General features: G+C 40.2%; 3 protein-coding genes across 6 annotated transcripts in view; 2 read left to right on the top strand and 1 right to left on the bottom strand.

Moving 5' to 3' along the window:
• Window positions 1–3,462, bottom strand: part of ARNT (aryl hydrocarbon receptor nuclear translocator) — an 80,650-nt gene extending 77,188 nt beyond the window's left edge. The window contains exon 1 of one of the 2 annotated variants that reach the window (XM_040461188.1): window positions 3,300–3,462. In XM_040461188.1, the coding sequence (XP_040317122.1) occupies window positions 3,300–3,324 (25 nt within the window). In that variant the 5' untranslated portion in view covers window positions 3,325–3,462. The remainder of the gene's footprint in view (window positions 1–3,299) is intronic. The other variant, XM_040461187.1, reaches the window with a different exon arrangement.
• Window positions 3,463–3,678: 216 nt separating this feature from the next.
• Window positions 3,679–27,053, top strand: CTXND2 (cortexin domain containing 2). 3 transcript variants are annotated; one of them, XM_040461223.1, is made up of 3 exons: window positions 16,190–16,315; window positions 22,006–22,169; window positions 25,491–25,904. In XM_040461223.1, exon 3 carries the CDS (start codon window positions 25,562–25,564, stop codon window positions 25,727–25,729), a length of 168 nt encoding a protein of 55 aa, XP_040317157.1. In that variant the 5' UTR covers window positions 16,190–16,315; window positions 22,006–22,169; window positions 25,491–25,561; the 3' UTR covers window positions 25,730–25,904. The 3 variants fall into 3 exon arrangements, 2 of the variants coding, with proteins under 2 accessions (XP_040317159.1, XP_040317157.1); XR_005786407.1 differs by lacking the exon at window positions 22,006–22,169 and adding an exon at window positions 26,723–27,053 and having other exon boundaries at window positions 16,192–16,315; window positions 25,491–25,786; XM_040461225.1 differs by lacking the exons at window positions 16,190–16,315; window positions 22,006–22,169 and adding an exon at window positions 3,679–3,699.
• Window positions 10,425–10,765, top strand: LOC121021054 (spindle and kinetochore-associated protein 2-like). The gene has a single exon (XM_040461222.1). It carries the CDS (start codon window positions 10,425–10,427, stop codon window positions 10,761–10,763), a length of 339 nt encoding a protein of 112 aa, XP_040317156.1. The 3' UTR covers window positions 10,764–10,765.
• Window positions 27,054–27,500: the final 447 nt, after the last annotated feature.

Here is a 27,500-nt window from a genome sequence, read left to right as displayed (position 1 = left end):
CGTGGATGGAACTAGAGGGTATTATGCTAAGTGAAATTAGTCAGAGAAAGACAAATTTCATATGACTTCACTCATATCAGGACTTTAAGAGACAAAACAGATGAACATAAAGGAAGGGAAACAAAAATAATATAAAAACAGGGAGGGGGACAAAACAGAAGAGACTCATAAATATGGAGAACAAACTGAGGATTACTGGAGGGGGTGTGGGAGGGGAGATGGGCTAAATGGGTAAGGGGTACTAAGGAATCTACTCCTGAAATTGTTGTACTATATGCTAATTTGGATGTAAATTTAAAAATAAATAAATAAGTGGTAAAAAAAAAGAATAAACAACACTTTTGTAAAAAAGAAAATAATATACTTTTCAAAAAGTTTTTGCAATAAAGTATCTTGACACCTTGACTTTATACCACATAAATTCTTTTCCCCTATCTGAAAAAAGTAAAAGTAATGGGTAAGAATTTTGTTAATTAATGTTTTCAAAACTATAATTTAAATAGTTGAAAAGAAAAATTCTTCCTAAATGTCAGCCTCACAAACCCAAAGAGTGTTCCTTCCTTTACCTTCCGCTACATTCTCCATCCACAATAAGTGGTACCTAATAGCACAAGAGGAGATGTCTACTAATGAGAATACCAGAATCAAAGGAAGAAATACCTACACTCCTACACTTTCATTCACATCTCTGGTATGAATACTGAATTAGAAGTCAAATACCTGCTCTTTCCCCAACCAACACCTTAGCCAATGCATTACGAATCATGCATGCAATTTAAAAAGTGTTCCTCAAAATTGTTAGTGTTCCACAGACAAAAAACAGCCAGCCTACCTTCATTAACTACCTACCCACCCACTTCTACTTGCCAACGGTAAGTAGAATTAGTGAATAACAGAATATGGGGAATTATCAATTCATGCAAAGAAAAAGGCATTATCGCATTAGACCTATTACTTTAACATAACTCGTAAGAGAGTAGAGTATAAACCACATCTTACTCTACTTGTGATCCAGCACCATGTTAAGACATAGTGAAAATGCAAAGGAACCAGGTTCCCTGCAAGATACGGAATGGCGACCAACAGTCCCTAAATCATACTCTACGTACAACTGACACGATCTTCACGCATTATTAACACTGCAGATGAACTTAAATGAACCTTAGAAAAGTTAAATAATGATCACAAACATCTTTTGCAGACATATGTGAAGATGGAATTAGCAAGAATTGGAGGGAATCTTAACAAAAAGCAGAAAGATAAAACAGAAAAAAAATCAAAGAAATAGGTATAATGTCTCTAGTCCCTAAAATGGCTCTGAGGAAAGATTTGACCATGCAATAAAAAATTCTGACCTGAAAACCATTTACTTTCTTTTCAGTGAGCACAGTACATTTCCACCCTTGTCCCTCCACTCAGTCCACATATCCCAAAACACAGCAGGCTATAAAAGTCCACAATGCATCTATGACTGCTTCCTTTTGAAATAAAGGGGCAAAAGAAGAAAGGAAGGAAGAAAATACATTTTCTAATTTAATTATCAGGTGTGGAATGTATCAATAACTTGGAAGAGATGTGAGAATGTTTCAACATCAAAAAGGAAATCTACAAAATACAGAAACAGGCTGTCAAAGGATATTAAACAAAACTAAATGTTTCATCAGCAAGGATTCTGCACAAATAAATACTATTTTCTGCTTCAGATTTAAGCTGATATCGATCAGCTAATGAAATGTGGTCAAAAGACTGTCATTCTGGTCACTGTTGTTTAAAAAAAACAAAATAAAGCAGCCCCACCCACACTGCTGGAAAAAAGCTTCTGACATATGCACTAAACTTGTTTACCAAGGCCACCTCTTAATAAGAGAAATGCTTTGCAACTTGACTAGGGTTATGTAACTATTTTGCAATGTGTTATCAGTTTAAAATCATGTTTATTTACTCCCTAGTTTTAACACATAGGTTATTCTTCTATAAGGTCAGGTGGCCATAATAATAGCATCTTTCCAATTTTATTCCATCATTCAGAACTTCCCACAATAGAACTTTAGCCATTAATTTTATCTACTTTTCCTCTAAATTTTTAAAAAGATTATATGATATTGACATGTGACAAATTACATGATATTGACATGTGACAAATTAACTTCTTTAAATAGCTCTGTTCCCAAAAACATGGTAGTAAAGGTAATAAATTTGATAGTGACAACTTTTATAGCAAAACCTGGGTACCACAAAATAATACTGCAGTTCACAGACATGGAAAAAATCCAATTTCAGTTTCAAGGTGGGGACACCAGTGAATCCCTTCCCCTGCTGTATTTTCAAGCAATTCACCACCAACTTCTGGCTTCTTTTTTAAGGATTTTTTTTTTAAGGATTTTATTTTGCAAGAGAATCGCCAAAGTCTGCAAGGTAAACTAGGATCCCTAAAATGAAATACTTCCCAGGGATAAATAACTGCAATATAGTGGAAAGAGGACTAGGAATTTAGAGACCTCATCTGCACTACACCCCAATCCATCACTTAGACATGACTGGCTAGATTTTTTTTGTTGTTGTTAATGTTCAAGCTCCCCCTTTAGAAGAGATGTTCACTGAAAAATGACAAGGAACTGAACTTTTCTTAAAGAATGGGGACTGCCTCGGTCTACACCAAACAAGATTTAAACCTGGGGTTCTTGCTGTACGGCAAGATCTGCCCTGAACAACCATTACTCAAACTTCAGTCCTCAGCAGCTAAAGATACTAGAGGCACTAAATACGTGAATACCAGTTTCGGGGGGGGGGGGGGGACAGCCTGGAGAAACAGAGTATCCAAAGATTTTTTATTTTAAATGTAAATGTTTAAACGTTTGGAAGTTTAACACTTCAGCTAAACAGCAAGGCGGTCCAGTGTTTTTCTAAACCCGAATTACTTTTAAGGTAAAACGAGCCATTCTGCCCACAGTCATTCTGTATCAAGCCGTTCCGCGGGCAGAGTTGAAAGACGACCACATCGCACACCAGCACGCAGCCAGCAGAGGGGAGGCAGGCCAAGCCCAGCGCGGGGAGCCGCTCCAGCAGCACTCGCCCCACGCAAGTCCCACCCGCACGCTCCCTCCCTCCACCCCGGGTCTCCCCAGTTCCCTAGGTCGGCCCCTCCCCCCGTTCCTCCCCTCCCCCACAACACCCTCGCTGTCCCCGCGTGTCCTAGCTCCCTCAGCCCCAACTACGGCCCCTCAGCCCAGGGTCTCCTCAGCTGCCAACCTCTTCAGCCCCTCTTCCTTTGGAGGCGCCCCAGCCCTCCTTCTACTCACCGGGGTTAGCAGCAGTCGCCGCCATGGCCGCAGATGCCACTGCCGTCGCACCACCCCCCTCCCAGTGGGAGGAGCCGCCGCCACCGAACTGGGGGAAGGGGGAGGGGAGAGCCACTCCCCAAACGCGGTACCCTACAGCCGCCACCGCTACTGCGGAATCTAAGATGGCGGCGGCGGCGCCCCCCCCCCCCCCCCGCCCCTTCGGCCCCAGCCCCTGAGGAGCACAGACCCCACCCACAGAGTGGGTGGAGTCATTCGCCGAGACCCGCCTGCTCGGGGAAACTGGCGAATAGAAACGCCAAGAGGTAGGGCCGGCCACTGTGCCTGCCGGTTCATTGGAGGAGGGGCCCTGAAAAAGAAGTCCAGCTGTCTCTCTAATCCCGCCTCCTGTGCGTCAGAGGTCAGTGATCAAGTGACGTCAGTGAAAAACAATTTTACTAAAAAGCGTCGCTAAGTGGTGGTTTCGCTGGCTGACCGCTGTGCAGACGATTGGTTTTGTAAATCTTCTAATGCTTGAAGTTTACCCAGTGATTTGTAATCCTTTCTAGAGGTTTTTTTTTTTTTTTTTTCTCCTTTAAGGATCTTTTCCCTGGTGGAAAAAGTTCAATAACTAATTTTTGAGTGCTTGCTATGGAACTGGTAGTATAAAAGGATCTGGGTATTTAAGGTCTGGTAAGGGAGATAGATACCTACTGCGAAAACGGAAGGCAATGTATGCAGAAGTGAGTGGGATGACTTCCTTTGGTCAAACTTAGGGACATACTGATGGGATTTTAGTAGGGAAGTGCTAAGATGAGTACTGAACAAATTTTTTAATAATCGGAAAGCATTGAGCATTCGCTCCAGAAGCTGTCCAAACTGTTTTATGTGTATTTACTCATTCGGTCCTCACAACACAGTGATGTAGATTCTATTATTATTTCCATTTTGCAGATAAGGAAACAGAAGCAAAGAGATTAAGCAAGTGATAACCAACTAGTAAGTAATGGTGTGCGAGGCAAACTGGAGAAGTTTGACTCCAGGGACATGTTTTAGCACTACAGTTTTAGCTCACCTTACATATCTTTCACAAATTGTTTAATATAAATTTAATTCGAATTTTAACAGAAACTCCGTCATGCTATTGAGCATCTTTGCATTCTTATAGGTTATATATGTAATACAAGGATTACATTGATCCATTTCTCTCGTTTAGTTAACAGCACAGTTTATCTTAGCTGAGGTAGCTTAACATAATTTGTATATGATTGTTTACATTTGTTAAATTAATTTTTTCTTTGTTGCTATTTTGTTGTGTTGTATTTCCAGTTCATCATAAAAGAAAAATCATCCACTCAAAAGAAGTATATTGAAAAATAAGAGTAGTGATAAAAAAAAGTCACAAGTACAGTATTTCAATTCAAAAGTGTGTAGTAAAGCTAGGGGCATCTGGGTGGCTCAGTTAGTTAAGTGTCTGACTTAGGCTCAGGTCATGACCTCAAAGTTCCTGAGTTCAAACCCCAAGGTTCCTGAGTGGGAGCCCCACATTGAGCTCTGTGCTGACAGCTCAGAGCCTGGAGCCTCCTTTGGATTCTGTGTCTCCTTCTCTGCCCCTCCTCAGCCGACACTCTATTTTCTTTCTCTCTCAAAAATAAATAAACATTAAAAAAAAAAACAGAATCAAAATTATGTAGTAAAGATAGCCAGCTATTAAACAAGATCGCAGTTTAGGGGGCACTTGGGTGGCTCAACATTTAAGCAGCCAACCCTTGATTTTGGCTCAGGTCATGATCTCATGGTTGATGAGACTGAGCCTGGTTTTGGGTTCTATGCTGACAGCACGGATACTGCTTGGGATTCTCTCTCTCCCTCTCTCCCTCTCTTCTCCTTCCCTGTGCACACACAAGCTCTTTAAATAAATAAATAAATAAATAAACAAACAAACAAACAAACAAACAAACATTTTTTAAAAGTCTGCAGTTATATAGACTGTAAGTTTTGTGCCTTTTCATGTGGTAAGTTCATCCAAGCAGCAATAAATAAATGAATAAATAAAAATGTAAATAGAAAGTACAACTATGAATAACTAAAAACTGGATTTTATTGGGCCAGCAATCCATTTGTCTATTGCCTGCTACATTTTGGCTGTTAGGAACTTTTGTCAGTGACTCAAAAAGCCATCAAAGCTTTCAAGTCATATTTGAACCAAATACAATGACCTCATTGCCATGTAAAATGTATTTTTCCAGAATGAATGCAAAATAATGTTTTCCAGTGTGAAATAGATGAATTTGTGGATAAAAAAGATCAAGTTACATCCCTGGTTTAAAAATGGCAAAAGTCATTTTGTTTCAGCAATGCTTGTACAACTAGCTACAAAGTTAACAACATGGGAATGCAAGCTGGTGCAGTCACGCTGGAAAACAGTATGGAGGCTCCTCAAAAAACTAAAAATAGAACTACCCTACACCCAGCAATTGCACTACTAGGAATTTATACACGGGATATAGGTGTGCAGTTTCTAAGGGACACATGCACCCCCATGTTTACGGCAGCACTATCAACAATAGCCAAAGTATGGAAAGAGCCCAAATGTCCATCGATGGATGAATGGATAAAGAAAATGTGGTATGTATATACATATATATTTATTTATTTATTTATACTCTCTCTCTCTCTCTCTCTCTCTCTCTCTCTCTCTCTCTCTCACACACACACACACACACACACACACACACACACAATGGAGTATTACTTGGCAATCAAAAAGAATGAAATCTTGCCATTTGCAACTACGTGGATGGAACTGGAGGGTATTATGCTAAGTGAAATTAGTCAGAGAAAGACAAAAATCATAAGACTTCACTCATATGAGGACTTTAAGAGACAAAACAGATGAACATAAGGGAAGGGAAACAAAAATAATATAAAAACAGGGAGGGGGACAAAACAGAAGAGACTCATAAATATGGAGAACAAACTGAGGGTTACTGGAGGGGTTGTGGGAGGGGGGATGGGCTAAATGGGTAAGGGGCACTAAGGAATCTACTCCTCAAATAATTGTTGCACTACATTCTAACTAATTTGGATGTAAATTTTAAAAAATAAAAAATAAAATTTAAAAAAGTTAACAACAAATGTTTTGCTTAGAGAAAGTTTAACAAGCTATTGGCAAAAATCCCTAATCAAATACCACACAGAATCATGGTATAGAGCATGAAAGGGCAATATTAGCCCTGTACTTGCTAACAGTGGACACCACCAATGTACATAATATGAACCATTTCACAGCATATATGCAGTACATAAGGAAAAATGCCCAGAAACTTCCTGTTAGGATTATCATTCAAAATTAAAGTTACACTAATTCTAAAAGACATACGCACCTGTGTGTTTACTGCAGCATTATTTGCAATAGCCAAGATATGGAAGCAATTCAAGTGTCCATGGACCTATGAATGGATAAAGATGTGGTATACAATGGAATATTACCATAAAAAAGAATGAAATCTTGCTATTTGCAACAACATGGGTGGATCCAGGGAATAAAATGCTAAGTGAAATAAGTCAGTCAAAGACAAATACTATATGATTTCACTCATATGTGGAATTTAAGAAACAAAACAAATGAACAAAGAAAAAAGAGACTCAAAATATAAAGGACAAACTGGTGGTTGCCAAAAGGGTTGGGGTGGGGGGGAGAGAAGTGAAATAGGTGAAGGAGATAATGAGTACACTTCCTCTGATGATCACTGAGTAATGTATAGAATTGTTGAATTACTGTATTGAACACCTGAAATAACACTGTATGTTAACTATACTGGAATTAAAAAATAAATAAAAATTTGTTTAAAAATAAAATAAAAATCATATATATTTTATACATTGCTAAAGTATATGTCATAGTAAAGATAAGAAAAAAGAAAACTTTTGAAAGGATGCACAGAAAACCATTACCTATACTTAGTTCCAGGGCAACAAATTGGAGTCTAAATGGGAGAAACTCTTAGTTTCCACTGAATTTTTTTGTAATATTTTGAAAGGTAAAAAGCTTATATGTAGGTCTGGAGAATGCTAAGAGAAATAAAAACACTGACACAGTAAAAAAGAAAAAAAAAATTGAAGTTGCAGAAAAAGACCTTTTCATTTAGAAAAACTTTCATTTAACAAGGAATTATTTTGGGGGCGGCTGGGTGGCTCAGTCGGTCGAGCGTCTGACTTGGGCTCAGGTCATGATCTCACGGTTTGTGGGTTCAAGCCCCACATCGGGCTCTGTGCTGGCAGTTCAGAGCCTGGAGCTTGCTTGGATTCTGTCTCCCTCTCTCTCTGCCCCTCCCTCACTCACGCTCTGTCTCTGTCTCTCAAAAAATGAATAAACGTTAAAAAATAAATAAATAAAGGGGCACCCAGGTGGCTTAGTCGGTTGAGCATCCGACTTTGGCTCAGGTCATGATCTCACAGCTCATGAGTTTGAGTCCTGCATCAGGCTCTGTGCTGACAGCTCGGAGCCTGGAGCCTGCTTCAGATTATGTGCCTCCCTCTCTCTCTGCCCCAACCCAGTTGCGTTCTGTCTCTGTCTCTCTCAAAAATAAATAGACATTAAAATAGTAAATAAAATAAAATAAAATAAAATAAAATAGAATTATTTTGTGAGGTGTGAGAAAGTCTGAAAAAATATCTTGGGATCAACACTGATAGAGTTGTAGCCTTGGGTGAGGGAAGGCCATTATTTCTACAAAAAAGAAAATGTCAGTCCACTTTCTGTTTTATTCAGGGAACAGTTGGTAGCCAAGGAGTAGTTCTCCTGAGCCTGCTTAAGTATAGAACAAATTAGTAAAAACTGTAAATATAGTAAAATAGCATCCAGTGAGCATAATCTTTGAAAAGAAATGGGTAAATGTTAGAAGACTTTTTTCTGCAGTAAAGTAAGGGGCAAGTAATGGCGAAGATGCTGTCACAAGGGCTGGAGTAGAATATCGCTTTTCTACTATACAGATAATACCAACAAAAAGCATTTTTTCCAAGTAGATTTATCTGAGCACCGTTTTCAGTATTTTCACTAACTTGAATGTATGACTTCAAGTTAAAAAATGCCATGACTTTTAATCTTAAGAACAAAGTATCAGGATTTTGTAAGAAAACCAGACAGTTGTGCAAATGCCTTGACCACCAAGAGTTTATGATTTCCCAATATATGATAATTTTATTTCTTCACTGGAGAAAAAAAAAAAAAGAATGACGCATTACTGAACATGTTTTAACCACATCAAAATGTCACAACTGAATGGGGGGAGAAAAACTTTTCAAAGTTGAATGTAACCCATACAACTAAATACAACTCATGCTCTCTCCCAAATTGAAACATTCCACTTTTGAGGTTGCTGTATGCTGTATGCCCTTCTACACATGTCCTTCAGTTAGAAACCCTACATCAGGGCACCTTGGTTAAGCAACCAACTGGCTCAGGTCATGATCTCATGGTTCCTGACTTTGAACACCACGTTGGGCTCTGTGCTGACACCTCAGATCCTAGAGCCTGCTTTGGATTCTGTGTCTTCCTCTCTCTTGACCACTCCCCCACTGATGCTCTGTCTGGCTCTCTCTCTCTCTCTCAAAATGAATGAACATTTAAAAAATTAAAAAGAAACTCTACATCATACAAAGTACATGTTAGATGAAAAAACCATTCATTCAGAATGACCTGATGATAGCCCCACTCATTGCAATATCTGACAACCCACTGTGAATTCAGATTTTCTAATTCTAGTAGAAATGAAAATTAAGAAGTTGATTAAGAAATAACTGGGGCACCTGGGTGGCTCTGTTGGTTAGGTGTCTGACTTTGGCTCAGGTCATGACCTCACAGTTCACAAGTTCAGGCCCCACATCGGGCTCTGTGCTGACAGCTCAGAGCCCAGAACTCACTTTGGATCCTGTGTCTCCCTCTCTCTCTGCCCCTCCCCACTCATGCTCGCGTGCTTGCACACACGCTCTCTTTTTCTCTCTCTCAAAAATCAACACTGTTAAAAATTTGTTTAAAAAATGACCTATTGCACATGTTTTCAGCTTACCGATATTAAAGTTACTATTGCTACTATTAATTTTTTACCTGTTACAAGTTGTTTTGTTACCTTGATAATGATGGCAAGGCAGTTTTTTTAATTATTTAAAATGGTGATCTGCGGATGCACCAGTTTTAGTGTCTCCAGATATAGTTACCAGATTTAGCAAATAAAAATACAGGTTGCCTAGTCAATTTAAACTTCAGATAAATGACAAATGACTTAAAAAAATTTTTTTAACTTTATCTATTTTTGAGAGAGAGAAGAGAGACAGAGTCCTAGCAGGAGACGGGCAGAGAGAGAGGGAGACACAGAATCCAAAGCAGGCTCCAGGCTCCAAGCTGTCAGCACAGAGCTCCATGCGGGGCTCAAACTCACAAAATCATGACCTGAGCCAAAGTCCGATGCTTAACTGACTGAACCACCCAGATGCCCCACAAGTGACTTTTTTTGGTAAAAGTATGTTCCAAATGTTGCATAGGACATATTTATGTGTTTTTAAACATTCATCTTTCATCCAGAAACCCTACTCCTGGAGGTTAAAATTTTAATGAACACTGATCCAGGTTTTTGCCGGGGGTGGGGGGGAGAGACTGCAGGCAGAAAGTCCACTTAGGTAAGTAGCTACTGCAGAAACCCAGGACAGCAATTACAAGGATCTGACACAGGTCAATGAAACTGAAAAGACAATGATTGCCACAAGTACCGTTTTGACAAATAATCAAAAAGGTTTGCCATGGAACTGTACATGTATGGAATGAAAGGAAGCTGTGACGTCAAAAGAAGGATTTGGGATAATATCAATAACAGAGATAGGGGCTAACTGGAAGTTCAGGTTTGTTCTGTTCATATTTATTTGTTGGATTGGTTGGTAGGACAGCCAGGTAAAAATGCTTATTAAGCATATGAAATCATAGGGCATCTGCCCAAAAGAGAGGTTGGGACCTAGATGTAAACTTCACCAACTGCAAGACACTGTGGTTTCATAGAATGCTAGCACCTTAGTTAAAAGAGAGAGGCTAAAGGACACAAAAAATGCCTCAAGAAATGCCTGTTTCAGTCTGAGGAATGTCAACTATTCAAGATGGAGGCAGAGGTCAACAAGATGAAACTGATGTTCCAGAAAACTGACTCTGATCCAGATTACATTCAGTACAGACCAGAATATGAAATCAAGACTAATCATCCTGAGTCAGCAAGCAAGAAAAATCCAGTTACACTCTTAACGGAATCATTAGCAATAAAGTCTCAGTATCAAACTTTGCATGCATGCTTTAAGCCATTAGCTGTTGGGCAGAAAGAGACTAAGAGCTGTGTTTGTGCCACTGTCCTTAAGACTACGATCATAATACAAGAACTACAAAAGCAAACAGACTTGGAGCTGTCACTGTGGACTAAAAGAAAACTGTGGCAGAGCAATTAAAATCTCACATGTCAGAGGGGCGCCTGGGTGGCGCAGTCGGTTAAGCGTCCGACTTCAGCCAGGTCACGATCTCGCGGTCCGTGAGTTCGAGCCCCGCGTCGGGCTCTGGGCTGATGGCTCAGAGCCTGGAGCCTGTTTCTGATTCTGTGTCTCCCTCTCTCTCTGCCCCTCCCCCGTTCATGCTCTGTCTCTCTCTGTCCCAAAAATAAATAAAAAACGTTGAAAATAAATTAAAAAAAAAAAATCTCACATGTCAGAGTTATGAAGAAATGGACTTGCCAAAGAGAACTCTCATGGAGAAGAGATCCATTCCAGAAAATTTTAGGAAGATGTCTTTTCAGCACTTGATGACTAGAGGTAGGGGGATGGGAAGGAGATTTGGCTTGACTGACTGGATAATTGATGCCTTTCACAAGATAGGGGAACATAAGAAGGGCAAAGAGTAATCAATAAAGTTCAGCTGAAAGGATGGGATGGGAATAAAGGGATTTTAAAAATATATGCACACACAGGGGCGCCTGGGTGGTTCAGTCAGTTAAGCATCCAACTTCGGCTCAGGTCATGATCTCATGGTCGGTGAGTTTGAGCCCCGCATCAGGCTCTGTGCTGACAGCTCAGAGCCTGGAGCCTGCTTTGGATTCTATGTCTCCCTGTCTCTCTGCGCCCTTCCCACCCCCCACCCCCATTCATGCTCTTTCTTTGTCAAAAATAAGTAAACATTAAAAATTTTGAAAAATATATGCACACCCACTTAGTCTTATAATTTCAGACAAGGAAGTTTAACACTATTTTGCATCTGTTTTTGTATAATTGGGATACCATAGATGTCTTGGCCTACTGTAAGAGAATATTTATGCACCATTTATGCAGTCAAACGTGAATGGCCATGCTTTGGAAATTAAAGGATAGAAAGAAAAAAAAGAAAGAAAGAGAGAAATGCCTATTTCAGACGATGGAAGAAGGAAGAGGCAATCTGGAAGAAGCAAGGCAATGAAGCAAAAGGAATTTCGAGATAAAGGATTTTGGGCAATAGCATCACGTGTTCGGAGATGAGGATGAGCAAATCTAAGAAGAGTAGATGCAGCAGAAACCATAGTTGAGTGAGTGAGAGTGTACAGAAAGTGAGTAAACGTAGTCAGATAGCTGGCATACAACACCTTTTCAAGAAATATGGGGGCACCTCGTGACTCAGTCGATTGGGCATCCGACTTGGGCTCAGGTCATGGTCTCACCGTTTGTGAGTCCAAGCTGCTGTCAGCACAGAGCCTGTTTCTAATCCTCTGTCTCCCTCTCTCTCTCCCCTTCTTCCACTCACACTTTCTCAAAAATAAACATTTAAAAAAAACACTAAAAAATATGGCAATGAAGGGGCACCTGGGTGGCTCAGTTGGTTAAGCGTCCAACTCTTGATTTTGGCTCAGGTCATGATCTCACGGTTCGTGGGTTCCAGCCCCACTCTGGGCTCTGTGCTGACTGTATTGAGCCTATTTGGGATTCTCTCTCTCTCTCTCTCTCTCTCTCTCTCTCTCTCTCTCCCCCCCTCCTCTATGCGTGTGCACACTCTCTCCATCTCTCCAAATAAATAAAAACTTGAAGGAAGGGAGGAAGGAAGGAAGGAAAGAAGGAAGGAAGGGTGGAAAGAAGGAAAGAAAGAAAGAAAGAAAGAAAGAAAGAAAGAAAGAAAGAAAGGAAGAAAGGCAACGAAGGCAAAGTACTCAGATGGTAGCTGGGTTGGGTACGTAGAGTACAAATAGAAAAGTATGTCTACAGACTGAGCTTGTGAAAAACGTTGCAAATTAAAGATGAAGAAAATATATATGCCTGAGAAAACAAGTAAGACCTGGTGCTGGAGGAGACCAGCAGATAGGTTAGGCCGCATATGGACATATTACTCTCAAATAACCAAGGCACGTTTTGCTGAAAATGTGTAAACATTTTGAAGTGGAAGAAAGAGAGGTGTTGACTCATACGCAGTGGCTTTGATGCTCAAAGAGTTAATAGGTCAAACTTCTACTGAGAACAAAAGGTAGAAATGCTGTTGGTTCTAGCTACAGAACTGTGGGTAATTTGGGGAAGTGTATGACTAAGAATGTATACATAAAATGATGGTCTACTTCTCTGAGACCCTAAAGTCAGAAGGCATAAATGTTCATGAAACTACAGAGCATTGTTACTACTTGGTCTGCCAATATCAGAAGCCAGAGGTAAGGAAGTAAACTGAGGAATTTACCCAGGATTAGAGAACAGGTTGACAAATTAGGTCAGTATCTTGGGGGTGGGAGATTCTAGAGCTGCAGAAGGAGATGAGACTGGTTAGGGAAACAAGAGAAGCTAAGAGAGGTTATGGGGCTGAGCAGAAAGGTTACATTCTGGAAGCTGATGTTGATAGCACCTTCAAATGTGAGGGAGTGGGAGTGTCAAAGGATAGAAACTGAGAACATATATCACAAAAGTAAAAATATATTGTCAGTATGTGTGTGTTTATGTATATATATAACCTTTAAATCAATGAATAAGAGAGGAATAGCCCAATGACAAGAAGAGAAAGGATAGGTACAGGATATCTGAAAGTGATGTACAAACAAAAATTCAAATACCATACTAATGAGGGAACTGCAAGGGTTGTTTTTTTTTTTTTATGTTTTTGTTTTATTGTTGTTGTTTTATTTCTGAGTGAGAGAGAATGAGAGGACAAGCAGGGGAAGGGCAGAGAGAAAGGGAGACACAGAATCCAAAGCAGGCTCCAGGCTCTGAGCTGTCAGTGCAGACCCCAACGCAGGGCTCAAACCCGCAAACCGCGAGATCATGACCTGAGCCAAAGTCAAATGCTTAACTGACTGAGCCATCCAGGCGCCCCAGAGAAATGCAAGTTTTTAAAAACTGAGATGTTGTTTTTGCCTGTTAGCTGGATGAATATTTCAAAGATTGAAAGTAACCTATATTGGTGACACTGGAAAAATAAACACTTTCATACCTATTTTGTATATTAAAATAACCTTTCTAGTGTGTGACTTGGCAATACCTGTTAGTATTCTAAATATTCATATCCTACAACCTAGCATTTATATTTTTACCATTTTGAGGAATTTATCTCACAAAAACATTTCCACAAGTGCTCAGAAAAATATGTGCGAGGATACCCATTGCAATGTTGTTAAGAAATTTGAGGGGCTCCTGGGTGGCTCAGTTGGTTGAGCAACCAACTTTGGCTCAGGTCATGATCTCACGGTTTGTGAATTCGAGCCCCTTGCCGGGCTCTGTGCTGACAGCTCAGAACCTGGAACCTGCTTTGAATTCTGTCTCCCTCTCTCTCTGCCCCTCCCCCACTTGTGCTCTGTCTCTCAAAAATAAATAAGTGTAAAAATAATTTAAAAAAAAAGAAATCTGAAACAACCCAAATGCCCACTAATAGTGAAAAAAAAAATCAGGGATATGTATGTAATGGAGTACCTACGTACTTAGCAGCCATTAAAATGAATTAAGTTGATCTAAATGTATTAAAATAGAAAGATGTCCAAGGTATATTATTAAATGGGGAAAAAAGCATAAAATGAGCATTATCTTGTAAATGATAATAATTATAATAAATAGAGAAATTAAAGCTGGAAAAATCCACTAAACTATTAATAGTTTGTCTCTGGAGCATAGGATTAATAGGAGATTTCTATCTTTTGGTACATATTTCTGTAATGTTTGAAGGACATCTATAATTATAAAAAAAAACAGAAATATGCAGCAATTTTGTTTTAAGGTCCATCACTAAACAATGGTAGCTATCATAATGAGCAGCAAAGCCTGGTTTTGTTTCAGACTTTAGTTTTTCCTACCCTGAAAACTGAGAGGTAGTACCATCACCTCTCCCACACAATTTGTGATTGTATGGTCAGGGGCAAGAGAAATTTGGAAACAGAAAATTATTTTATTTTCTTTTTCTCCAAGAATTAGTGACAGATTATTTTCTTCAATAATATTTTTAAATGTTTATTTATTTTTGAGAGAGAGAGACAGAGACAAGAGTGCAAGTGTGGGAAGGGCAGAGAGAGAGAGGGAGACAAAGAATCCAAAGCAGGCTCCCAGCTCTGAGCTGTCAGCATAGAGCCTGATGTGGGACTCGAACTCACAAATTTTGAGATGGTGACCTGAGCTGAAGTCCGTCTCTGAACTGACTAAACCACCCAGATCCCCCCCACCAAATATTTTTAAATTGCTACATTTGGAATCTGGACACTGAAAATATTTTTAATTGCTACATTTAGAATTTAAATTGCTACATATTATTTGGAAAAATAAAAGTGAGAGCTGGGACCATACCTCATTCTCCGTTCTGTCCCCAGCATCTAGCAAATGACTGACACATTATTGGCATTCAGTAAAATTTATTAAATATAGCACCTCTTCCAGAAGAGTTACTTTTCTAAAGGTTGATAATATTTTGAAAATTTATCTAATACTCAAAACAATTTTTTGAGTAGATAATATGTACATGGTACAATATAAACCACCCAATTTCTCATCTTGAAGCCACAGAATAATTCTCTCCAGAAATATTCTGTATATTTATAAGCATATGTAAATACAGATAGACAAGTTTGCACGAGAGCGTGCATGCACACACATACATACACCCTATAAACGTTTTTTTTGTTTGTTTGTTTTTTTTGTTGTTGTTATTTTTGAAAGAGAGAGACCGAGACAGCACAAGTTGGGGAGGGGCAGAGACACAGGGAGACGGAGAATCCCAAGCAGGCTCTGCTCTGTCACGCCGAGCCCCACGCAGGTACCAGGAGATCATGATCTGAGCTGAAACCAAGAGTTAGAGTCTTAACCGACTGAGCCACCCAGGCACCCCTAAAAGTTTTTTGATGAGCCAAATAAAACCTTAGAGGAAATAGTAAATTTCGCTATATATGAACACATGTAATACCTAATACTAAGTAAAATAGTTTAGACTTTTCTGATTCAAATGCTCTAAGTAAATTCTTTTTGAGAAAAAGCAGATTTTTGAGCTTCAACTGATCTTGTTGGTAAATAGTTCCCAAACTTGAGCATACATTACAGTCCCCCTAGAAGGGCTGGTTAAAGTTTCTGATTCATTAAGGCATGGATGAGGGTCCAAGAATTTGCATTTCTAACAATGTCCCACATGTCACCGCTAATTCAGAGAACCGTTGCAGAGACCAAAAAGCTGGCTCCTGACCCATCTTCTACCACCCATGTGATCCACTTACAAGGTATTACTTGAGCTATTAACCTTGGCTGCCCCAGCCCTTGGAGAGTTGTGGAAATATTCTTCTACTGACCTGGGCTCCAATTTAATCTAGTGGATCATTTTCTCACTCACTATGGGAGTGTCTGAAACTTGATCATGTTTTAGTTGAACTATTCATGAAGCTTCTGAGTTTAGTGTGGGAGTGGGGAAGGGACAGAGCTACCAATCACTCTCCTTTCGTAAGAGGGCGTTGATAAAAAGGGGAGAGGCTGCCAAGAGATGTGCTTGAGCAGGAAGAGACTGCCCTGCCAACAGCCAGCCTTGGCTATCACTCTCTCAAGAGGTAAATAACTATCTGTATTGTCTTTCTAGTGAAGGTTTTATGGGAATAATTACAACAATCCTTCTGAGTTTTGTAGAGCTTCTCTGCAAACTTGGGAAGTACTAGGGAAATGACTGAGGGAAAAGTAAAGGGCTTTTATGCAAAAGTGAAACTTTACAAGGTACAGCGTTGTTTTGAAACAAGCTTGGGGAACCCCTGTGGGTCCTATTGTCTAGAGGATGTCTTTGATTTCAGGGATTATAGTAGGAGAGCGTCATTATTGTATTTCTTCATCATCACCTCTCCCTTTAGAGTAAACTTATGGCCCGGACAGAAAAAGCTGGGTCTTTTTAGGTTGTTTTTGTTGTCGTCTTGTTTTGGTTTTTGTATATTTATCTTTAAGAAATACAGGGCAACAGATGGGGGAAATGAAGTGATTTGAGAAGGCAACATAGGAAAGGAAGAGGGGATTAATCTTTTGGGGAAGTATCAAGTGAAAGTGGAACTAACATCCGATACAGATTTGTAACTGCTGTTGTTGTGTGTCCTACTTTAGCAGTACCAAACTTTACATAAACCGATAGATTGCTGCCCTATCTCCTTTTCCCTATTCTAGTCCTGAGCAGTTCTGCTGCTCATCTCAAATAAAACAGGAACCTTAAGAACCACTTTAAAAATTCTAGGACATGGAAAAAAGGTTTTGGATTTATCTGCCAAGAAAAGTGACTTTACCTAAAAGGTCTTAAAGACTTTTTCTTTTCAAGAGAGAGGAGCATCCACAAGCTGGAGAAATGGGCAGAGGGATAGAGAGAGAATCTCAAGCAGGACCCATGCTCAGTACAGAGCTTGACACAGGGCTCAATCCCACAATATTGGGATCATGACCTGAGCTGAAATCAAAAGTCTGATGCTCAACCCACCCGAGCACCCCTGCCTAAGAGGTCTTAGAGGAAAGGAAACTGAATATCCAAGGCTGCAATAATTTGTGATTTTTTTTTTGCATTCTAAAAAACTTTACATAATTTTGTATTCAAAATCTTGCTTTTTTTTTTTTAAGAGAAACCTCCAACTTGTATAAACTTCAGGCCTTATAAAACCTAGATATGATCCCTGAATATGAAAATAAGAGCCAAGAGCATGCATGGCATACTTGGAACCAAAACAACATCAGCCTTTTTCTTTCCTTTTCCTTTTTTAATAAGAATGTATTTTACTTTTTTTTTTTAATTTTTTAACGTTTTTTTTTTTTTAATTTATTTTTGAGACAGGGAGAGACAGGGCATGAACAGGGGAGGGTCAGAGAGAGGGAGACACAGAATCTGAAACAGGCTCCAGGCTCTGAGCTGTCAGCACAGAGCCTGACGCGGGGCTCAAACTCACAAACTGCGATATCATGACCTGAGCTGAAGTCGGCCGCTTAACCTACTGAGCCACCCAGGTGCCCCTGTATTTTACTTCTTGAGGTGGAGGGAAGAAAGGTATCAGCCTAACAGGATCAAAATTAGCTTATTGGAATTCAGCATCTGTGAGTGAGAAGTTTGAATAAGTGAACTAGAGACCTTTGATTCAAAGTTCAGAAATTCAAGGGGCGCCTGGGTGGCTCAGCCGGTTGAGCGTCTGACTTTGGCTCAGGTCATGATCTCACGGTTCATGAGTTTGAGCTCTCCGTCGGGCTCTGTGCTGACAGCTCGGAGCCTGGAGCCTGCTTCAGATTCTCTCTCTCTCTCTCTCTCTCTCTCTCTCTCTCTCTCTCTCTCTCCCAAAATAAACATTGAAAAAAAATAAAAATAAAAAAAATTCAGAAATTCAGATTCAATGAGATAAGGAGGAAAATCAGAGATGACTTTCCAAATGCTGAACGTTTTCCATCCCTCTGCAATATTTGAGGCTCTTGGTAACACACGTCCTTGAATTATCTCATCGCTTCAATTTCATGACTCTCCACTCTTCAGGCGCTCCTACTATAACTATTCCATCTGTGGTTTCTAGCTCTCTTTCCTCCACCGTAGAAGCAGACATTCCCTTGTTTCAAATTCTCCTTTGGCCATCTCATCTACTACTGTGATTTCAACTACCCTGCATTTGGGTGACTCGGCTCTAAAGATCTTGCTCTTCTTTACTCCTAAACTTCAGTCCCACATTTCTGCCTCTTGAGCATATCACACCAGTGCCTTTAAATTCAACCTACTCCAAACTGAACTCATTATATTCCCTTTGAATATCTGCTAATTCCTAAAATAAATTGTTCTATTAATGGCAGCATTTTTCTTTCAGCCATCCAAAGTCAAACCCCAGGTCATCTTTATCACTTCTTCTTCCTCCCATATGTTCATTTAATGTATAAGTCATGTCAAATCCCTTCTCATCCATTCCTTCCTTTTTGTTACTATGTTATCCTAGTTTATACTTTTCTTGCCTCTTGCTAAGACTGTTACAACTCCTTCTAATTGTTTTCCACCATAGGGTGTCTATTTACTGTCTCCAATATCTTTTATATACTGTTGCCAGCTATCTTTTTAGAGCATGGCTTTGATGATTTACCTTCCTTCCTTCAACAAGCATGAATTGTATATGCCCAGTATTCCCGGCACTGATATAGATACTAATTCATTTATGTAGGTATACTAAACACCTACAATGTGCCAGCCCTGCCATAGGCACTGAAGCTATGTCACTAATGGGACACAGACTAAGGCTTAGAGCTTACATTCCAGTTAGGGTCAGTGGGAGGTACAGTAAGATATGGCCCCTGCTCTCACTTATCTGTTCTAAATCCTTCAATGGTTCCCCCATGCCTGGAAAAGAAAATTCAAATTCTTTATGTTGACTTTCAAGGCTCATTATGATTTGTTTTTCCTCCCAAGTTTTTATTTAAATTCCAGTTACTTAAAAATATGGAATGCTTCACGGCATTCCCTGGGTGGCTTAGTCAGTTGAGTATTTAACTCTTGATTTCAGCTCAGGTCATGATCCCAGGGTCGTGGGATCAAGCCCCATGTCGGGCTCCATGCTGAGCGTGGAGCCTGTTTAACATTCCCTCCTTCTCTCCTACTTCCCCTCTCCCCACTCACATGTTCTCTCTCTCTGTCTCTCTCTCTGTCTCTCTCTCTGTCTCTCTCTCTCTCTCTCTCCCTCTCTCTCAAATAAAGGAAAAGAAAAAAGGGGGGGGGATTGAAGGCTTCATGAATTTGTGTGTCATCCTTGCACAGGGGCCAGGGACTGGAATGTTGAGTGACACAAAGATGACACAATTTATAATTCAGGCAGGGCAGAAGTGGGCGTATCCAATGATGGTAGCCTCGGTGCCCAACAAAATCATCCAGTGCCAGCAGTGCCCTAACCAGACTTCTCCTGTGCTGAACATGACTGTGGTTGGTTCCCAATGCCTCGTCTCCCTTCGTTTCTGCCTGTTTTTTTTTTTTTAATTTTTATGTTTATTTATTGCTGACACAGAGAGAAACAGAGCATGAATGGGGGAGAGGCAGAGAGAGAGGGAGACACAGAATCAGAAGCAGGCTCCAGGCTCTGAGCTGTCAGCATAGAGCCCGACGCAGGGCTCGAACTCACAGACTGTGAGATCATGACCTGAGCCAAAGTCGGACGCCGACTGAGCCACCCAGGCGCCCCTCATTTCTGCCTATTTTATAAGACCAATTCTACTTCATTCTGGAAGCTGACTAGCCTCTTCCTCCTTGCAATAAATACTTTTTTTTTTTTGCTCAGGTGAGGGACATTGTTTCTGTTGCTTGCAACAAAGAATCTTGAGTGATATAAAAGTATTCTTTCTTCCTCTGGACTTGGGGAGGAAGAGAGAATGTGAAGAGGGAATATAAGAGGTCTGGATTTATTGGGGCCATTCTTGCTACTATAGGGAATCAGCCTGTGTATAAACTCAACATAGAAGAAAGGTGGGACTGTGAAATATAATAGACATATCAAAGCAAAACCCTGGTAACACCTTGAATCTCTGAATCCAGCCATAACTAAAGTTAACTTTACTCTGGACTTCAGCCTCATAAGTTAATAAATTCCATGTATTGTTTAATATCACTCATGTGAACTTTTTGTCACTTGCAACCAAATGCATCCTACCTGATACCTTTTCATTCCGTCTTTGAAAAGGAATCCTTTGCCTGATTCTGCAGTAGGCTTTTAGCTATTCTACTTCTCTTCTTTCTTTCCCAGTTGAACTCCTCATAAATGATGTAAAATCTTAGTGTCTTCATTTCCTCACTGCCCTTTCCTGCTTAATCCACCGAAGGCTGGATTACTTCTTTACCACTCTGCTGACACTATTTTCTTTGAGATCACCAATAGTCTTTTCCTGTCTTAACTCAATGCCACGTTCTCAAAGTCATTCATTTGTTCAGCATTTTTTACATGCCCACTTTAGCAGAGTGTAGTGCTACATCCACTCATTGAACAGATATCTACTGAATAGCCAATATATCCCAAACTTTTAGCGTAAAAAACAAACAAATCCTACTTTCAGGTCGGATTACTATTTTGTCACGGAAGACAGACTCTGAAGTAATCGTAGTAAACCATAGTGAATATTACCAGAATATCTCCCTGGAAAATTAACATTTAATCTAAAGCCTAAAAGTTGAATATAGAAGGATGGAAATAATACAAAGAGAATATTAATGACAAGGCTTAGAGGCAAAGGAGGATCATGCAAAAGTCACGGAACTGTGAGAAGTCCAGCATTTCTGGGTCACAAAGTACGAAGGAGAGAGTGGCAAGAAACAAGGTTAGATCAAATTATGGAGAGACTTGGAACCCCATTAAAAAGTTTGAAGACTGTAGGCAGCTGGTGACAGATTATAATCAGAAGACTGATGGATTTCCATTTATTAAAGACCACTTTGTGGTTTGGAAGGGAACACAAGTATTTTCAGGAATTCTGAGAGTATTTGCAGGAGTCTGGTATTTGATGACCTAGAGTACAGTGATGACCATGGGAATAAAGGGAATTGAGAAAGAAAGAAAGAAAGAAAGAAAGAAAGAAAGAAAGAAAGAAAGAAAGAAAGAAAGAAAGAATTGACTTGAGAGAGAATTTTGGAAGTAGACCCAAAAGGATATTAATAGATATAGGGAGTAAGAAGCTACTGAAATGTGGAACACAAGAGTTCCACATGACCCTGCTCTGAAAAGCACTGTAGAAAGGTGAGGAAATCAAAAATGTGATATATATGTACATGAGATATTAAGGGGAATACAAATATCTACCAATTTTCCCACATTTCCAGCTGCCAGGAGGAGCCCCAGACTAGTTTTTCTCTTATCCCCAGTCTTTTTTTTATAAGCATTTTCTCTAAGTTTATTTTGGGGGGGTGGGGAGGGGCAGAGAGAGAAAGAGAGAGAGAATCCCAAGCAGGCTCCACGCTGTCAGCGTGGGGTTCGAACTCACATAACCATGAGATCATGACCTGAGCAGAAACCAAGAGTTGGACACTCAGACTGAGCCACCCAGGTGCCCCATCTTTTATCCTCAGTCTCACAACCACTTCCTTACAATTCTCTGCCAAAGGTACAAGTCTGCCCATCGTGAAGACAATTACTGATATTGTTTCCCAGAGCTGCTTAGCTCCCAGCTGTCCCAAACTAATCTTTTATGAAACAAGCATTCTCTCTGTGTTCCCAAAAGATTCACTAAACCATTTTTTTTTTTTTCAAAACAAATCTGTTTGCATTTTCTTTCTCTCTAGGCTTGGAGGATGTTCAGGGTTCTTTCTTTCATGATGTACTTCTCATGGGTTACTCAGAAGTTCCCTCACTAGGGTTATCTAACTGCAGATCCCTCAGAATCAATGTCCCTCCACTGGCTTTACAGCACTGAATCCAAGTCTACCTCCAACCACTTTCTGTTAAGGTAACTTCCTTCCAGCGGGAATCCCTTTCAGGCTAGATCCTCTTTCGAATGATGCCCAGGGTTGGTCCCTATCTATGGGGTCATTATCTGGCCCTCAGGAAAAAAAAATTCTCCTTGATCAATCTCAATTCTGCCTTCTTTTATTTTAAAGTTTTTTTTTTAAGTTTATTTATTTATTTTGAGAGAGAGACAGAGTGCATGCACGCCTGTGGGGTAGGAGCTGAGAGAGAATCCAGAGTGGGCTCTACCCTGTCAGCCCCATCGAGGGGCTCCATTTCACAAATCATGCGATCATGACCTGAGTTGGACGCTCAACTGACTGAGCCACCCAGGGGCCCCAATTCTGCCTTCTTTTCTGTTGCTACAGCCTGCTTCAGCCAACTTCTTTCTTTCATTTTATCATAGTAAGAGCACATAACGGGATTTACCCTCTTAAAAAATTTTTTAGTGTGCGATACATTATCATTACTACTGGTACAATGTCATACAGCAGATCTCTAGAGCTGGTTCATCTTGCTTAACTACAATTTTATGCCTGTTGATTGATAACTCCCCATGATTAGTGATGTTCAGCATCTTTTCATCTGCTTATTGGCCATTTGTATAACTCCCTTAGAGAAATGTCTATTCAGATCCTTTGCCCAGTTTTTTAAAAAGTTTATTTATTTTGAGAGAGAGAGAAAGAGAAAGAGTGCAAGCAGGGGAGGGGCAGAGAGAGAGGGAAAGAGAGAATCCCAAGCAGGCTCTGTGCTGTCAGCACAGGGCTCAAACTCACGAACTGTGAGATCATGAACTGACCCGAAATCAAGAGTCGGACACTTAACTGACTAAGCCACCCAGGAGCCCCCCTGTGCCAAATTTTTAATTAGGTTATTTGTATTCCCATTATTTAGTTATAAGAATTCTTTATATATTCTAGATAGAAGTCCCTTATCGGATATATGACTTGCAAATATTTTCTCCCATTCTTTGGGTTGTCTTTTCACGTTCTTGATAGTGTCCTTTGAAGAACAGAAGTTTTAAACATTTTTTTTCTCAAATCTATTTATTTTGAGAGAAAGAGAGCATGAGTGGGGGAGGGGCAGAGAGGGAGGGAGAGAGAATCCCCAGCAGGCTCTGCATTGTCAGCGCAGAGCCAGACTTGGGGCTCAATCTCATCAACCATGAGAGCATGATATGAGTCAAGCCAAAACCAAGAGTTGGTCGCTCAAGTGACTGAGCTCCCCAGGTGCCCCTAAATGTTTTTCTTTTTTTTTTTTTAACTGAAATATAGTTGATACACAATGTTACAATGTTACATTAATTTCAGGTATACAACGGTTAGTGATTTGACAAATTTATATGCTAGTGCTTTGCTAACCACAAGTATAGCTACCACCTGTCACCATAAATGCTATTACAATACCACTGATTATACTCCCTATGCTGTCCCTTTTATCCTTATGACTTAGTTATTCCATAATTAGAAGCCTGTACCTCCCACTCCTCTTCATCCGTTTTGCCCATACCCCACATCCCTCCCCTCTGGTAACCATTAGTTTGTTCTCTATATTTATGGATATATTTCTGCTTTTCATTTGTTTAATTCTTTGTTTTTTAGGTTGTTTTTGTTTTTGGTTTTTTTTGTTTTTTTGTTTTTTAGAGCCGACACATAACAAATCATACGTTGTTTGTCTTTGTCTGACTTATTTCACTTAGAATAATACCCTCTAGGTCCACCCATGTTGTCATAAACAGCGAGGTCTCATCCTTTTTGTGGCTGAGTAAAATCCCATTTTACATACATATATACACCACATCTTTATCCATTCATCTGTTGACAGACACTTGAAAAAGTCTTAAATTTTGACAAATTCCAACTTAACTATTTTTCTCTGCTGTTGCTTGTGCTTTTGATGTAATAGCTAAAAATTATTTGCCAAATCCAAGGTTATGAAGATCTACTCTTTTGTTTTCTTTTAAGAGCTTTGTAGAGTTAGGTCTTTGATCTATTTTGAGGTAGTTTTTATATATGGTGTGAAGTAAGGGTTCAACTTCATTCTTTTGCATGTGGCTGTCCTGTTGTCCCAGCACAATGTTTTCTTTCCTCACTGAATGGTGTTGGCATCCTTGTCAAAAATCGGTTGACAATAGATATATGAGTTTATTTCTAGACTTCCAAATCTATCCCACCTAACTATATGTCTATCCTTGGGCTAGTGCCACACTGTCTTAATAACGGTAACTTTACAGTGAGTTTTGAAATCGGGAAGCGGGAGTTTTCTGATTTTCTTCCTTTCAGTGTTGATTTGGTGGACTAAGTTTTAATAACCAAAATTGATCCCTTCTGGGATGTACTTCATTTTTCATTAAAAGATGGGAATGACAGGGGCACCTGGGTGGGTCAGTCAGTTAAATGTCCGACTCTTGATTGTGGGTCAGGTCATGATCTCACAGCTCGTGGAATCAAGCCCCACGTCAGTCTCTGTGGGTCAACGCAGATCCTGCTTGGGATTAGCTCTCTCCCTCTCTCTCTCTGCCAATCTCCTGCTCTCTCTCACACTCTCTCTCTCTCTCTTAAAATAAATAAACATATTTTGTAAGAACAATGGGAATGACAGCACAGTTAAACATAGTAATTAGAAAAAATAAAATAATTTTATGTTCATACCCAGTAAGTTAAGACTCCAGAACAAATTAGTTACAATATGTACTCTTAGAATTTGGAAGAAAAAAAAATCCTAGAGAAAGATTTGGATGTAACACAGAATTGGGCTGTTCAAGGTAGCTTTCCCTGGTTCTTACCAGCCAAGGAAGCTCTAGTTGATTTCTGAGCTATACATGTTTGCTCATGTTTTGCCTTGGAGTATTTTTCCAGAGGTTTTATGCTTTTATGTGTATATATTTTGAACATCACCCATACTAACTTTATCAATTTCATAAGTGCTTCTTAAGTAAGCCTCGCTTTTTTTTTTTTTTTTTTTTTTTTCAAATCTCCTTTGGTTTTGACATGTTATTAAGACAACACATACAGGGGCGCCTGGGTGGCGCAGTCGGTTAAGCGTCCGACTTCAGCCAGGTCACGATCTCGCGGTCCGTGAGTTCGAGCCCCGCGTCAGGCTCTGGGCTGATGGCTCAGAGCCTGGAGCCTGTTTCCGATTCTGTGTCTCCCTCTCTCTCTGCCCCTCCCCCGTTCATGCTCTGTCTCTTTCTGTCCCAAAAATAAATAAACGTTGAAAATAAAAGAAAAGAAAAGAAAAGAAAAGAAAAGAAAAGAAAAGAAAAGAAAACACACACATACACATACAAACCAATCAACTTGTTTTATCCTCTTTTGTCTAGGAATATGACAAACCTGAAGATACCTGAGGAGGTAGCTACTGCTGTACAAGGGTAAAGAAGTGTGTGTTCCCATGGATGATTCAAGCCTGTCCAGCAGTATTGATGTAGACAAAGGCTTTGCCATCGCCTTTGTTGTTCTTCTGTTTCTGTTCCTAATCGTGATGATTTTTCGGTGTGCCAAGTTGGTGAAGAACCCCTATGAGGCCAGCTCCACAACAGCAGAACCGTCGCTGAGCTGAACTATGAAAAAGCCTGACAGACTCCTCCTCAGGGGAGATATTAAATCTTCTATACAGGTGTTTATGATCTGGACTTCATATTGGTTCCCCTCTTTGTGTGTCAGCCTTCTCACTCTGGCATTCCACAATAGGCACAGGAGGGTGAGTTGAGAATAATAAAAAGGATGAAACACAAGCCAGTTTATATTCCTATTCAGGGAAATGGTTACAAAGTGGGACAGAGACAGGTTGAACTCATTGATTAAAATAAGGCCATGGGTTTCAATTCTCCAGTATCAAATGTCCTTAAGATAGTTGGACATAATTTTTGATGTAATGCAATACAATATAATAATGCTGGGGCACCTGGGTGGCTCTATCAGTAGAGCGCCTGACTCTTGATTTTGGCTCGGGTCATGATATTGTGTTCGAGGGCTCGAGCCCCACATCAGGTTCTGTGCTGATAGCATGCAGCCTGCTTGGGGGTTCTCTATCTCCCTCTCTCTCTGCCTCTTCCCTGCTCATACACTCTCTCTCTCAAAATAAATAAATAAATAAATAAATATTAAAAAAATAATGCTTGGAAGGCCCACCTAAAACCAGAATTCCTAGAGGTGGTCCTAGAAGATCCCTCTGGTTGTGCAAATATAAGGCCAGCAGGAACCAATTGTTCTTTGATAAGAGTCTAACAGGACCTTTTTAGTGTGTGAGGTTTTAAAAAAATCTGCTACCCTTCTCAAGTGGGCAGAGCTGTGTGGTAGAGGGGGAGCAATTTGTCTTCAGGGAATCCCTTAATCTTTCTCAACTCCACATTTCCTCATTTATAAAATAATATCTAGTAGATTGAAAGGGTCCCTCCAAAAGATACGTCCATGTCTTCCCCTGGAAACCTATGAATGTTTTTACATATTTGGCAAAAGGATCTTTGCAGATATAATTAAGAATCTCAAGATGAATTCTTCCTGGATTAGCTGGATGAGCCCTAAGTCCAATGACAAATGTCCTTTGTAAAAGACAGAAGAGAAGATACAGAGAGACAGAGGAAAAGGCCCTGTGAAGACAGAGGCAGAGATTGGAGTCATGCAGCCACAAACTAAAGAACACTTGGCTGGAACCAACAGAAGCTGGAAGAGGCAAGGGAAGATTCTCATCAGAGCCTTTGGAGGGAGCACAGCCCTGCCAACACCTTGATTTTGGACTGCTAGCCTCTAGAACTGTAAGAGAATAAATTCCTGTTGTTTTAAGCCAACGGGTCTATGGTAATTGGTTATGGCAATCACAGGAAACTCATATGTAATACACAACGATGATGGTGGTAGTTATCATGAACAGTCCAAGAATCTTTTAAATTTTTTTTTCAACGTTTATTTATTTTTGAGACAGAGAGAGACAGAGCATGAACGGGGGAGGGGCAGAGAGAGAGGGAGACACAGAATCGGAAACAGGCTCCAGGCTCTGAGCCATCAGCCCAGAGCCTGACGCGGGGCTCGAACTCACAGACCGCGAGATCGTGACCTGGCTGAAGTCGGACGCTTAACCGACTGCGCCACCCAGGCGCCCCAAGAATCTTTTAAAAGAAAACAGAAAAGGCACTCCTGGGTGGCTCAGTTAGTTAAGAGTCTGACTCTTGATTTCAGCTCAGGTCATGATCTCACAGTTTGTGAGACGGAGCCCCAAAGAACCTGCTCAAGATTCTCTCTTTCCCTCCACCACTTGTGCTCTCTCAGAAAGAAACAAAGGAAAAAAAGGAAGGAAGGAAGGAAGGAAGGAAGGAAGGAAGGAAGGAAGGAAG

The sequence above is a fragment of the Herpailurus yagouaroundi genome, unplaced genomic scaffold (assembly GCF_014898765.1).
Source record: "Herpailurus yagouaroundi ecotype Mexico unplaced genomic scaffold, PumYag 254, whole genome shotgun sequence".
Lineage (NCBI taxonomy): Eukaryota > Metazoa > Chordata > Mammalia > Carnivora > Felidae > Herpailurus > Herpailurus yagouaroundi.
This window is presented reverse-complemented; position numbering and strand designations above follow the sequence as displayed.

What these genes read in the sequence shown, in the direction of transcription:
- LOC121021054 (XM_040461222.1), top strand. Translation starts at nt 10,425, where the DNA reads ATGGAGGCAGAGGTCAACAAGATGAAACTGATGTTCCAGAAAACTGAC.
- CTXND2 (XM_040461225.1), top strand. Translation starts at nt 25,562, where the DNA reads ATGGATGATTCAAGCCTGTCCAGCAGTATTGATGTAGACAAAGGCTTT.